Below are 12,841 nucleotides of genomic sequence, written 5' to 3'. Positions count from 1 at the left end.
CTGAAACCTAGCAATTTTTAGTTCCGTCCGCCCACATTTCCAGTCGTCTTACTTAAATGGCTCATTTCGCTACCAAAACAGAGGTGGGAGCCCCGACTGTTCGTTCAGAAGACGCCCTGAGGGGCGCAGCAGGCCCTGCGGCCGCGCTCCCCCCCCCCGCCCCGACTCCCTCTGCCGCGACACCCAGCCACCGGCTGAGGCTGAGGCGGACACGGACGCGGACACGGACACGGACACGGACGCGGACTACACCTCGCTCGCCCGGCCGCCCGCCCCCGTAACCTCCCCACAGGAGGACCCCCGCCCCTCGCCGCACGCATGCGCATTGACGGCGCCTGCCCAGCCTGCCGCGCAAGGAGCGGCGCGGGGGGGGGAGCCCCGCCCTTCCTGCCTGGGAGGGAGGAGACGGGGGCGGTGGCGGCGGCCGGAGCCAGACGGGAAGATGGCGGACCTGGAGGAGCAGCTGTCCGACGAGGAGAAGGTAGGGGCGGGTGGCGGTGCTGCGCCCAGGCGGGCCGCCCTTTCGCCTCCCGGCCCTCTGAGCCGGCAGGCCGCGGGGACGAGCTCGGCCCTCGCCCTGTGGTTCGTCTTTTTACCGTCGCCCCGCGGCCGGGCCTGTCGGTCAGGGGGGCGGGAGGAGGGTCGGCGGGGAGGCCGGGGGAAGGGCTGGCCCGGCCGCCGCGCCGGCCCCGGCGCATCTCCCGCCGCTTCCTTGTAGGGTGCGGGCCCGGCGCGGGGCGGGGCCCGGTGTCCGGCGGAGGCGGCGGCCGCTCGGCCGGCTCCTCGCTGCCGCCGGGGCGGCGGGCACGGCCGCTGCGTGCCGCCGCCTCCGCCCGGTGCGCGGAGGGGCGACGGGACGGGACGGACGGTAGGGAGAGGCAGAAGAGGCGCGGGGGGCTGGGGGGAGACACACGCACGACTCTCCCTTCCCCTCCCCTTCCCCCGTCCCCGCTTCCCGTTTCCCAGGCGCCCTGCCGGTGCCAGCCGGCCGCTCCACAGCACCGGCGCTGCCCTCCCCACGCAGGGGCTGCGGGGCCGGCCTTGGCCATCGCCGCCCCTTTCAGCCCCGGGGGGAGGTGGGGTGCGGGAGGTTTCGGAGAGGAGGGGAGGGCGCTCTACTTCCTATTAGGAGGCAGTAATTGGGGAAGTGTAAGGTCGAGGAGCAGGGGGTCTGTGTGAACGAGATGTACGTGTAATCCCTTTTTATGGCAGTTGGACACTTCTTGGATTTAAGGCGGATTTTTCCAGAAAAATCTCACAAGCATCGGGGTGTCTTGTAAGACCTCAGTTATTAGTGCTGCTTGTCTTCCTCTGTGGGATCCACCTTCATGGCAGCTGCCTGTTTTAGAGATAGGGTGTGGTGTTTTGTGTACATGGTGCTGGTGCGCTGCTCGTGGCTTTATGTAATGCACAGTATTACTCCTTTTTTTACTTTAAAAACATAGGTTTTCATGGCTGCGGAAGCTGTGAGATGACTTAAATGTGGGAGACGTCAATAAGTGATGTTTCAGACTTCTCTGAAGTTAGAAGAAGGATGTCTAAAATGTCTAAGTAGTTGCAATAAGGCAGATTTCCTGCGTGTTTGAGGTTAACAGGGCCAGGTTTCAGAACTAGAGATGCACTGATACGCCAAGAGATGCATAGCGCCAGGATCTCACGATCTTTTTCCCAAGAGGCTTTAAGACTGTGCCCTCCTCTAAATTCACATTCAAATGCCACCTCTCTGTTGGTACAAGTAGAAATGTAATCAAGAAGTATATGTGGTAATCCATGACTCTTTTAGCCCCTTATAGAAAATACAAGTAACTCTAATCCAGTATGTTGTTCCTATAGGGAAAAATACTTAGACTCCAAGTTATCTTGGCGTCATTGAATGGTTGAGGATGGAAGGGACCTCTGGAGGTCATTTTGTCCAACCCCCCTGCTCAAGCAGGGTCATCTAGAGCAGGCTGCCCAGGACTATGTGCAGATGGCTTTTGGAAATCCCCAAGGATGGAGACTCCACAACCTCCCTGGGCAACCTGTGCCAGTGCTGGGTCACCCTTGCAGTAAAAAAAGTCTTTCCTTATGCTCAGACGGCACCTCCTGTGTTTTGTTTTGTGCCCATTGCCTCTGGTCCTGTCAAATAATAAAAGACACAATGGCAGTGTTATCTTGCCTCTGTATGATTTGAGAAGTGCTGCTTGTGCCTTTATGACTGACAGAGTTAAGTTCTGAACTTTCTTCTATCCATTAATTCCAGTTTCTCTTTTCTCCCCAAATGGGTGCAGACCCTCTAGAGACTCTTCCTGCCTCCGTACAAGTGAATAGAATCAACGCTCTTCCATTGTAAATTTCAATTGATTCCTTTATCTGCTTCAGTCCCATATAAAATTGATTGTCCTGTATGAGTGGAATTTTCCAAGCCTGGCAGTGTATTTTATTGGCTAATAAAGCAAAGATAGGCAACACTGCAAAGTCTTGGAAAAGCAGGCAAATATCCATGCAGATCCTGTGATGCCTTAAGATTTTAATTCCGATATGTTTAAGTTGTGCTATCATCTTACAGTAAAAATGTTATCTCAAACATTCAGTTTTACTGAGCTAAAAAAATCAGCTGGACAGTATTTGAAAAGCACACCCTTCTCACCCATCCAGTTGGGACTACAAATAAATGTAGGGGTAGAGGCAGACAGACAAACATTCATTTTCTTGGGGAATAAATCACATTGCTCCTTTATTTACTTTTCTCCCATGATACAGAACTGATAGTGTTGAAGGCTGACGCAGATGATGATGGTGGTATAGTTTTGTAGGCAATTTCAATAGAGACATGACTAGAACACTGGTCAAAACTGCTGAAATTCGAGGAAGGAAGAAGGTGAACAAAATGACACAACTTTTTTGTACCAGACTTGTAATAATGCTGTAAAAGCATAAGTACATAGGAGATCAAGTGATGTAGCGCTAAGACAAGTTCTGAAAGGTCTTTGATTAATGTCTTTCTTCATGTATAGTCAGTAGATGTAAGTGTTGCAAAGGCAGTAAGCAATTCCATTTGTAGCGGCTATACATTCCTGTTACTATCTAGTAGTCAGTGTAAGATGGCTGTATTTAGTTCTAACATAATTCGGGTTTAAAACTTGCAGTATTTAGCGTAGTTCAGAATACAGACAGGACATGGATTGGAATAGTGGCAAAATGGAGAGTTACAGTTCAAGTAATGAAGCTCTAAAACCAAGGAGGGAGAAGAGCCAGTTGCCAGAAAGAACACAATTTCAATATTGAAGATTGTGTAACTGGTTTTGAACCCAGTATTGTTCCTCAGATTCACATTTTAGCATGAGATTTTTGAAGTCTTGCTTATCTTTCAGTGATGATAGTAAGTGTGAGGATAAATTTGAAAAAGCTTTTTTAACAAAATCTGAGAACTATTTGTAGTAAATACATTGTGTAAGATTTGCGTACATCCAAAGATCTGAAGTTGGGCCATTGCCAGTGGAAGTTACTGGCTTTAGCGTCCACTACCAGGGATTTTGCAGTGCTAATGAAAACAGCTTTTGTGAGACGCAGTGTTTTGTAGTTGCTTTATTCACCCAGGTCACTGAAAGTTCAGAAGCTTTTAGATAGGTGGAATAACGTAGGTTTATGTTTGCTTCAGTCTATAAATAAAAATGAGTTGTGAGAGGTGGAAATCTTGAAGCCCTGAACTCTTAAGGGAGATAGCAATGGGAAGTCATCACTTCTGTGCCCTTCCTATGGGTAATGCATCCTCACTTAACAAGTTTTGAATGCAAAACCTGTTTATTTATCCAGCATATTTGAAGTAGTTTTGTTAAAGTCTAGTAACCATTTTTTGCAGTTTAATTTTATTCCAGTTTCTGTAGAAATTGTTTTCTTACCTGTGGCTATGTCAAACTAATAAGCATATATAAAAATGTTTTTAATGAGCATATTAGTGTGAATATAAAAGCTACAATTTATCTACATGAATATAGGCAATGATTAATGGAAGGTACTGATTTTACTGTAAAAGTTGCATTTACTAATGTAAATATTCATTAAAAGAAACCCCAGTGCAAATGCAAAGCAAGACTAAAACTATTTAAATCATAAAACTAGTTTCTGCAGTCCATTTTTGGTGACTCCAAGGGATGTGTTTACTGTAGGTGTTTTTGTTTGTTTTTTTTTTTAATGTGAATCCTGTTCTCTACAAAGCACAGGAGTTAAATAAGCTTTGTTGATATCAAGATAAAGCCTGAGAAAATCGGGATGCCTTCAGGGAGGAAAGGGGAGAATCCTTGTAGGAAAGGATAACACATCAGTTTTTTTTAAAGCAGGATTAACTCTTGCATTCCTTAAAATGCTGAGTGTATAAATATGGGAATTGTCAAACATGGCTTCAGAAAAAGGAACCACACCCCTTTTGGTAAGGTTCTGTCTCAGTAGTTCTACTTGTTCAGGAAGGTGGGGGTTTAACAGTAGGTCAGCTTGCTGTAATTAGAGCAAAACTTCTCTTCTGATGAGGAGGAAGTAGTCCCACTTGTGAAAATGAACCAGCATTGCTTCCAGGTATTTCCTGGTGCATTGGGTAACTTTGTAACTTCTTAAATTAGGTGTCAAAACCTACAAATCTAAGTAATAAAGGTGGATGTCTTATACCCACAACACTCTGCAGTGTAGTTCTGTCAGATTGAGGAAAACTTGTTTCTTTAGTCAGTGCTTTGAGATGAAAAGTCTATGCCAGTAAAATGCATTCTCATGTGTGTAACTTCATTTTTAAAACAAAATACATAGCAGATCGCACTTGCATGTACAAACCTACCAATGTGGGAGGTTCAGCTGTTTCCTTAATGCAAATAAAAACCTTTTTCCTGAAAGTGCTTTGGAAGCATTAGCAGAATTTTTTGACAAAACTGTTACTTTTTTGAAATCTTTACAGGTATTAAAGCTCTAAATTATTCATTTTGGAAGGATCTTGAATTCTGACTTTTAGAATTGCCCTGAATGAGACTTTGAGACCATAGATGATTAGAAGCAGGATGTGTTGGTGTGGAAGCAGGATTTGGATAGCCTTTTCTGGATATAATTGCACTGTAATTTATAAAGTACACTTAAGGTAAAGTTTTGCAAGTGTCCTTAATGTTCTTACTTTGTAGTTCATCAGTGTATGCTTTGTTTTATATTTAAAAGTGCAGCTTTGCTAACGTGTCTAGCAGGAGGACCTTGTGAGCTCTCTGGTTCTTGTTTATATTTAAATTCTGAATGGAACTGGAAATGCTGTAGCAGGTTCTGATGAAAGGTTGAAAAACCTTTAATACTTAAATGTGAAATAACTCAGTTGCTGTTTAAGCATATCTTCTGTTTAATTTACCACATTATCAAAGCTGTGAAAGTTAACATTTTTCCACAAGTAAAATGTAACAGAAGTTGTGTGGAAGGAATTGTTATTACAAAGGTGAGGTTAAACTCAATGGTTACATTTTTAAAACATTTTGAGGAAATTCTTTAATAAGAATGAGGAAGTTGGGAGTGCTTGTCAGACTGACATGTAATTCTGAATTCCAAGATTAAGATTTTTATGTACATCCGGAGATATCATAGTGTGTTGTCTTGAGTTGGGAATTAATTAAAAAAAAAAAAACAAACCCCAAACAAACAAAACCCCAAAAGATCAATACCCTTGAGATTGAAAGACAGAATGGAAATTTTAATCACTTTGTTGGGAAATTACAGAAGCGTTCAACACCTTCTGAAAAAATGATCATATACTGTATCTATAACTGCAAATAACAACTTCATTTGTTTGTAGAGTCATACAGGCTGGAAGAAACTTCTGGAGGTAACTTGAACGCTGCTTGGTCAAAGCAGGCCAACTTAGTTCAGGTTGGTTAGGGACTTGCACTTTGAGTTTTGGCCATCTCCAAGGATGGAGACTGCACAGGCTCTCTGGGTGACGTGTTGCAATGTTTGACTACACCCATGGTGAGAAACTTTTCCTAATATTTAATTGTTGCAACTTGTGTCCAGTGCTGCTTGTCTTTTCGCTGTGCATCTCCACAGAAAGTTCTTGTGCAAAGCAAAATTTTGTGCATTTTTGACAAGTTAAAAATAATCATCTGAAGCTTGAAGATGAATACAAACAACACCTGTTGTTATAAGATCAGTGATTTCTAAAACTGCAGTTCATATATTCTTCTGTTAGTAGTAGTTTGAAGAAATTACATTAATTTTTGTGGATTATGACTTTTACCATGTCATGGAGTATTTATAATGCAATGGCACCTCAGGACCATCAAAAGCCCTGTTCTTGCTGCCTTTGTGCTCGCAGAACTTTTGCGGAAGCTTGCTACCCAGGAAACCTCATAGTTTAAGTAGATAAGAGAAACAAATTGAACCAAAAATAGAGAAGAGTAATAGAACAAATTATTGGCAAATTCAGTAATGAAAGCAGAGACAATAATTGTGATATACCAGGTAAGGTTATATTGCCCACCAACATGGTCATCGACCTACAGTTCTGCTGTGAAATACCATCTTTGGTTGATTTCCAATTTTGGCAGCCAAAGAGGAACAGGATAAGGATTTTGGCCACGTTGTTTAGCAAATCAGTGTATTTTTCTCGGGCAGCACTGTATAATATTCACTTCCATTGTATGAAAGTGGGGCGTAAAGGAGACTGAACTGCTTATGCAGAAATGAAAGCAGATTTTTCAGAATATGGAAATTACTCTTTTTTATCCTTGAGTAAAAAGCTTCCAAAATGTAAAATATTTCAAATACTTTCTTAACTTTACAGAAGGCATTAAAACTTTCAAACTAATATGTAACTTCAAGAGAATTTGAAGACACTGGATTTGGGAGGGGGAGGCATACAGTTAAGGTGGCACCTTATTCTATGACTTTTAATAAAGGCATTTTTCATAGAGCAAGCTGATATTGTTCCTTTTCTCTCCCCACTGTTATTGAATCCAGGCTTGCTGTCCTTGGAATATCTAATTATAAATAATGATCTTGGAGTATTAGGAAGGATCACTTCAAAAATTTAGACTTTGTGGTGGAAGAATGCTTTGCAAATGTGAACCAAGTGCTTTTTAGGTTATAGTAGATACCACTCTATAAAGACTGCTGTGAAAGAGAGGTCTCGTTGCTGAATTGAGGAGCCCCTGTGTTGGGCTAACAGAACCCCTTGATTCTGTATATGGGAGATGATGCTAGTGGTTCCTTTCTTTGTGAAGTCTTAGTTTGCCATTTCTTATACCTTTTACTTCTCAAACAAAAGTTAATGCTTTTGCTTTTCACTAAATGTAAAATTTTACTACTTTTTCAGTTTTCAACAAATGACTTCTGCAAGGAAATTCTGAGATTTTTTTTATGCTTATTATCTTTTGTCTATCTGATCCATAAGCAAAGTATGGGATTGCCCACCTTCTAAAGGTTTTACGGATAAGATTTACTCATAAATTTACATCAGACCAATGACTGCATTAGACCTTTGTCAAATCATGTGAGATTTTTATTCATCTAAGGGAGTACTAGCCTCTAGCATGCTTCCCAAAACAATGTGTTGTTCCTTGGGTTAATTACATATATTGGGGCTTGACCCTACAATGAAATAGGAAGTACCAAAGAATGACAGAGTTTGAGATACTGATATTTTAAAGCACCCAATTTATACTCTCCTGAGACTGGAACTTAATGCTACTTTATTGGACACACCTCCTATTCATCCAGGGGTGTTTTTCTTTCTTTTTTCTTTATTTTTTTTCTTTATTCTTTTCACAGAAAGTCTTTTGGAATTTACTGAAAGCAACTTTTATCTAAACTGTGAACCTGAGATGTTCTTAATCTTTTTTTTTCTTTTTTTTTTTCTGCCTGGTTGCTCATATTACAAGCTTTCATGTACATACCTGGAAAAAGGACTATGACATTAACGATAAAAACTTGCAGTAAAGATGATGCAGGAATAATGTTCTGTATGACAGATTTTGGTCATGTAGCACTATCAATAATTTTGGAATTGCTTTTGCATCTATGTGGTTTTCTCAGCTTATTTGTTTTCCAGCCAACTACTGAGAAGACATAGGCTTTCAGAGAAATACAGATGTGGGGAAAAATAGTGTAATGTATTCTACTATCTGTATTGCAAGTACAAGCAATTTTTTTTCAGTTCAGAGCTTTTAGTAATTGATGGTGATAGCTGAAGGTAAAGTTTCAGGTTGATCTTGATTCTTTAATGTCTACAAACAACACATACTTGTTTGACTAATTTGAGACCAGTACAGTTCTTTTAATATGTTTCTGAATTAAAATATGGGAAGTGCATGACATAAAAAAGTGTCCAGTTAGATAGGAGTAATAGAAGTACTGCAAAATGCAAAATTACATGGGGAATATTTATCTTCTCTAATTTTTTTCTAGTTAGACCTGTATATTACCCAAGTAACACACATTGCTTTCGTATTCGTCTTTGCAATCTGTACCCGATACAATTACTTTCATAAGTCCTGTTTTGGGTTTGGTTTTTTATAATCCTTCATCTTAGTATGATGTGGTTCGCAAAGCGATTTTAAGATGTAGACTTTTATAATATTTAGATATGCTGCTGCTGAAAGGCCCTACAGTGAAACAATCAGCACCTTTCAAAATGGTTATTTTTGTGAAAATAAATCTCACTATCCAAGTCGGTTCTTCAGGTAGAAAGAATGCAGCTAGAATAGCTCATGCTGTGTAAGATTTGCTTTTTGCGTCACTATTAAGTACTGGTACTGTTACATACTCTTAAATACTTGTGTATTAAAAATAATTGAGGAAAACACATGTTCTACAGACGCAATGCAGCTTCAGGCATTGCTACGAAGGAAATGTCTGTTCAGTCAAAGCCATAGGCATGGAATGTGCCCCTCCTTTCCTGTGCCACAGAACCACATTTTTGCAGTGTTTTCTTCCTCAGCTCTCCCAGAAGCAGAAGTGAATTGAATACTACAGAGCATTTTTCAGTTGCGCTTGGTAGGAAAGCAGTTGCAACACTACTTTTTATATTCATTCCCTCTCTACCAGAGTCACTGCCTTTGCTCCATGTTTGTGTGGCGATGCTGCATGTTTCAGGATGCTTTTTCACTATTTGAAATTATACCCATGGGTATGGGTGAGGTTTCGTGAGATACTGAGAAGACACTTTGCTGCTGACATGGAGTAATCCCTTTCTCACATAAAGTTCCCAGTGCTTGTCTGGCCATTTGAAGGCTTATTCACCTCACTAAACTGTTAGCAGGAAGAAGCCATAATTATTTAAAGCTCTCTAGATAAGTGAATTGGTTGCTATGTTCTTGCCACCTTCTAAAGCTATTCTTTAGCTAGATCAATTTGCTTCTCTGGATGGTCACATAAATAGATGAGCGCTGGTGATACAAAGGAGTTTGTAAAAATGGATTACAGGGCTTATTTGGGAGGAGGCAGGGAGTGTAGTCCTTTTGGTGGCAGCAGCAGCATGGTATTAGATCAGTTTATGCCACTTAGGAAACACCCCTAGCTTTTTTTTTTATTTTAAAAGATGTATTGTAATTGCTGGTGTAACATCCTAGGAATTACCTAACCTAAGAATTTAATGAGCAATTGGAGCCAGTAATTCCAAGGATCTGTCCAAAGGAGAAGCAGTTACTTTTTTTTTTAAACATTGAAGGCTTTTCAAACTCAAAAACTATGTTGCTGTTTGCAGTACTGACAGATCATCAGGCATTGTATCTTGCAAATACTTGAACCTTAGATTGTGTTCATTGATGTGCTACATGTGTCAATGCAAAATTAATTTTGACTGGTAGAAGATGTCAGAGCAGTTTTGTTGTTCATTAGAAAGTAAAGCTGCATATTGAAAATTAATGGCTCAGCTGAACTCGAAACACAAATTTGAATCAAACTCAGAACTCAATAAAACTAGACAAGTCTTTTGTCCAGTATCACTCCAGGTAGTACAAGCAGGATCCCTGAATGACTTGCATGTTATTGTGAATTACAGGGTCTTGAGAGAATTGGAACTTACCTAGTTTGAATCAGCTTAACTGTGTTAATATTTCTGTAACTACCAGCTAATTGTGAGAAACCCCTGTAGCTACCTGTAAATAGAGTTCAGTAGGTCAAGACAAAGCCATTTGTTTAGTTGCCTGCAGAAAGGCTTCCTGAACCAAGGAGAACTAGGGTAGAAGGCATGACTCTGGGAATAGGGCTCTCTGGACTCTTTACTGTTCCTAGAGCAGAACCAAAGAGCTCCCTTCTCCCAAATGTGAGATATCATCTACTTTTTTGCCAAACATAGGTTCCTGTGAGTGGGAGATTTGTTTTGTTTTATAAGGAAGCAAGGGTGGTCTCAGGAATGCAGAACATAAATGCATGATATACAATGCCTGGCTCCTGCTGTAACGCTTTCTATAATCACTGATAAAAGTAACTGCTGGAAGCTCGTGCTTTTTTTCTTTCTTTTTTTTTTTTTCCTTTATCCTGTGATTAGCAACAAAGTTGTCTTTTGAGTGGAAATGTATTCTGTTACTCCGCCCCCCAATGTTCATGCAGTTTTTAGGTGAAAAGGGCTTTTAATATCTCTTTCACTATTTCATTTTTATTGCTCTGAAGCAGTAAACTTTAACCTGTTACGAGTGTAGAGGAAGGGTGGGTCTCCCTGTTACAAGGAGTTCACAGCTGAAGTAAGTGATGTGTAGGAAAGAGTAAGGGCAAAAAGTATGTGGTTTCACAGCATCTTGCTTAGCAGCACGTTGTTCCTGTGCAGCGTGGCTGTGGATTGAAGGAGCGAGCTGTCACGGTGCCTGACAAATACAGCTGCATTTTGGTTAAGTTAAAAAGGGGAAAAGAAGAAGGGAAAGGGGGAAAAAAAAAGAAAAGCTAACTTAAGTTTTCATGTCTCTATCATTGTTAGGTGTACCCTAGCTGATTATCAGGAATGAGCGTATCTCAGCGGAGCTGACAGTGGCATGGCGTTGCGGGAGCCCCTGCACTTCTGCGAGCACGTATTCATGACCATATATAGGCACACACAGTGCAGAAGGTCGGGCTTTCTCAGTTCCGATGTGCCAGGAACAGGAAGAGTGGTTTGGGGGCATTTGGAGTCACTGCGTATAACATCTTGAAAATAAAACAAACTTAAGAGTGTCTCAGACTGGAAAAGGTAGAGTAGTAGGATTTCTCTTATGTATCTGATGGGAGTCACGCCTTGAGAGAAATTAGATTGTGAAATAAAGGCAGAAGTATGAAAACGAGGCAGATTTAGCATAACTGGCACCATTCTGTACACTGCTACCTCTGTGCTTGTGTACTCTGAAAACTGCAAATACTGTAGTAACTGAGTATAGGCATTTGTTGATAGACCAATTGTTTTAATCTCTAGCAGAACGAAGAATTAGGCATTATTATGCCTAATATCCATGCTCATGGCATACAACAAATCTCCTTTTCTCTTTTGCTAAGCTTCTCAGTCTGAATTTTTACCTTAATTGAAATAGTTTACTTTATAAAGCCAAAAAGCTTGTAACTGATGTGATGGGTAGCATTTGGCTTCGCTTGAATTTAGAAAGTAGATCTTGCTAGCTCTTCCCTACTGATATCAGACTTTGATTTAAGGGAGACTGTGGCTGGTGTATATGTGAAAATCAGCTAAAGAGAACACCTGCAGTGGGGAATGCAAATTAATGCTCAGACCTGCATGAAGTAACGCTTCATGAAAATGTATTTAGATTGGTTTTGTGCATTCAAGGAATTTAATACAGTAAATGTTCAATTCCTTGCCTAGGCTTTTGGTAAAAGCTGTTTGCAAGACCTGTTTTTTGTGAACCATTGATGATCAGATGTTCTGGATTACTGAACTCTGAAGTTTATGGTTTCTTGCAAGCTGTTCTGCAGACATTTAACTGAAAACAGTGTCTGTAAATCAAATCTTGGAACCTACATCAATAAAACACTGTCTTAAACTTTTGGTGGTGATTTGGGAGTAACTAGAGTGGTAAGTGGAGAAACTTCAGGTGTTTTCTCAGTCTTGGCTTTTGAGTTTTCTAAATGAAACTGTAACCTAATTTTTTGTTAGTTGCTGATATGTGTATAAGGTTCTTGTGGTTTTGTCATTTAGATTTTTAAAATATTATGTTGTTTCTGTTTTGACTTGTTCAGATCAGTCCTAATCAATTTTTAAAAGTCGCAATGTATTGAATATCCAGCATTGGTTTCAACTGTAATGCATCTGGTTGATGGGTTTTCTTAACCAGTTTTCAGCAAAAATAACTCCCGATCTCAACTGGACTATATTGCAGTTGAGTTTTTTTGTCTGTCACTTTGTATTACAAGTAATGGGCCTCTTGCTAGATGTCCTTGTTAATTTTTTTTTTTTATTTGCCCATAAACACCACATTTTATATGGACTGTCCCTTTGTTTAAATTGTGCTTCCTCAAGTGATAGCTGAGCCAGTGGCTTTTTACTGCCAAAAGGGGGAGATCTTCATCTCATTGAGGCTCAGGAAAGCGTATTTGTTTATCCTTCAGTATCAGTCTGGTTTTAGAATACAGAAGTCTCCTTCAGAGCATTTATTTCTGGGAAAATTCAGTAGCAATAAAGAAGCTGTAAATGCTTTTCAGTTCTTATGTGTTAAAAGAATTAAATCCAGTAATCTCACTTATATGGGCTTCTTGTGTGTATGAGTTGGGGAAATATTGCTTTTTTCTGATACTCATCTCCAGAGATAAGTTAATTTGGTTTAATTGCTGTAGAAAATTGGATTAGTTTTAGATAGTCTTCACAAAGGCAGGTTAGCAAAATGCAGAGAGTGTCTTAGCTGACAGACTCTCGGCTTTTGAAGACCCATTA

At 40.7% G+C, this 12,841-nt stretch overlaps 1 protein-coding gene across 1 annotated transcript in view; it reads left to right on the top strand.

Moving 5' to 3' along the window:
- Window positions 1-370: 370 nt before the first annotated feature.
- Window positions 371-12,841, top strand: part of CAPZA2 (capping actin protein of muscle Z-line subunit alpha 2) — a 34,342-nt gene continuing 21,871 nt past the window's right edge. Inside the window, exon 1 of the mRNA XM_069802086.1 lies at window positions 371-481. Coding sequence (XP_069658187.1) covers window positions 443-481 — 39 coding nt within the window. The 5' untranslated portion in view covers window positions 371-442. The remainder of the gene's footprint in view (window positions 482-12,841) is intronic.

Source organism: Haliaeetus albicilla, chromosome 14 (genome assembly GCF_947461875.1).
Source record: "Haliaeetus albicilla chromosome 14, bHalAlb1.1, whole genome shotgun sequence".
Taxonomy (NCBI): domain Eukaryota; kingdom Metazoa; phylum Chordata; class Aves; order Accipitriformes; family Accipitridae; genus Haliaeetus; species Haliaeetus albicilla.
Note: the sequence above shows the minus strand (reverse complement) of the source record. Positions and strands in the feature narration are given on the sequence as shown.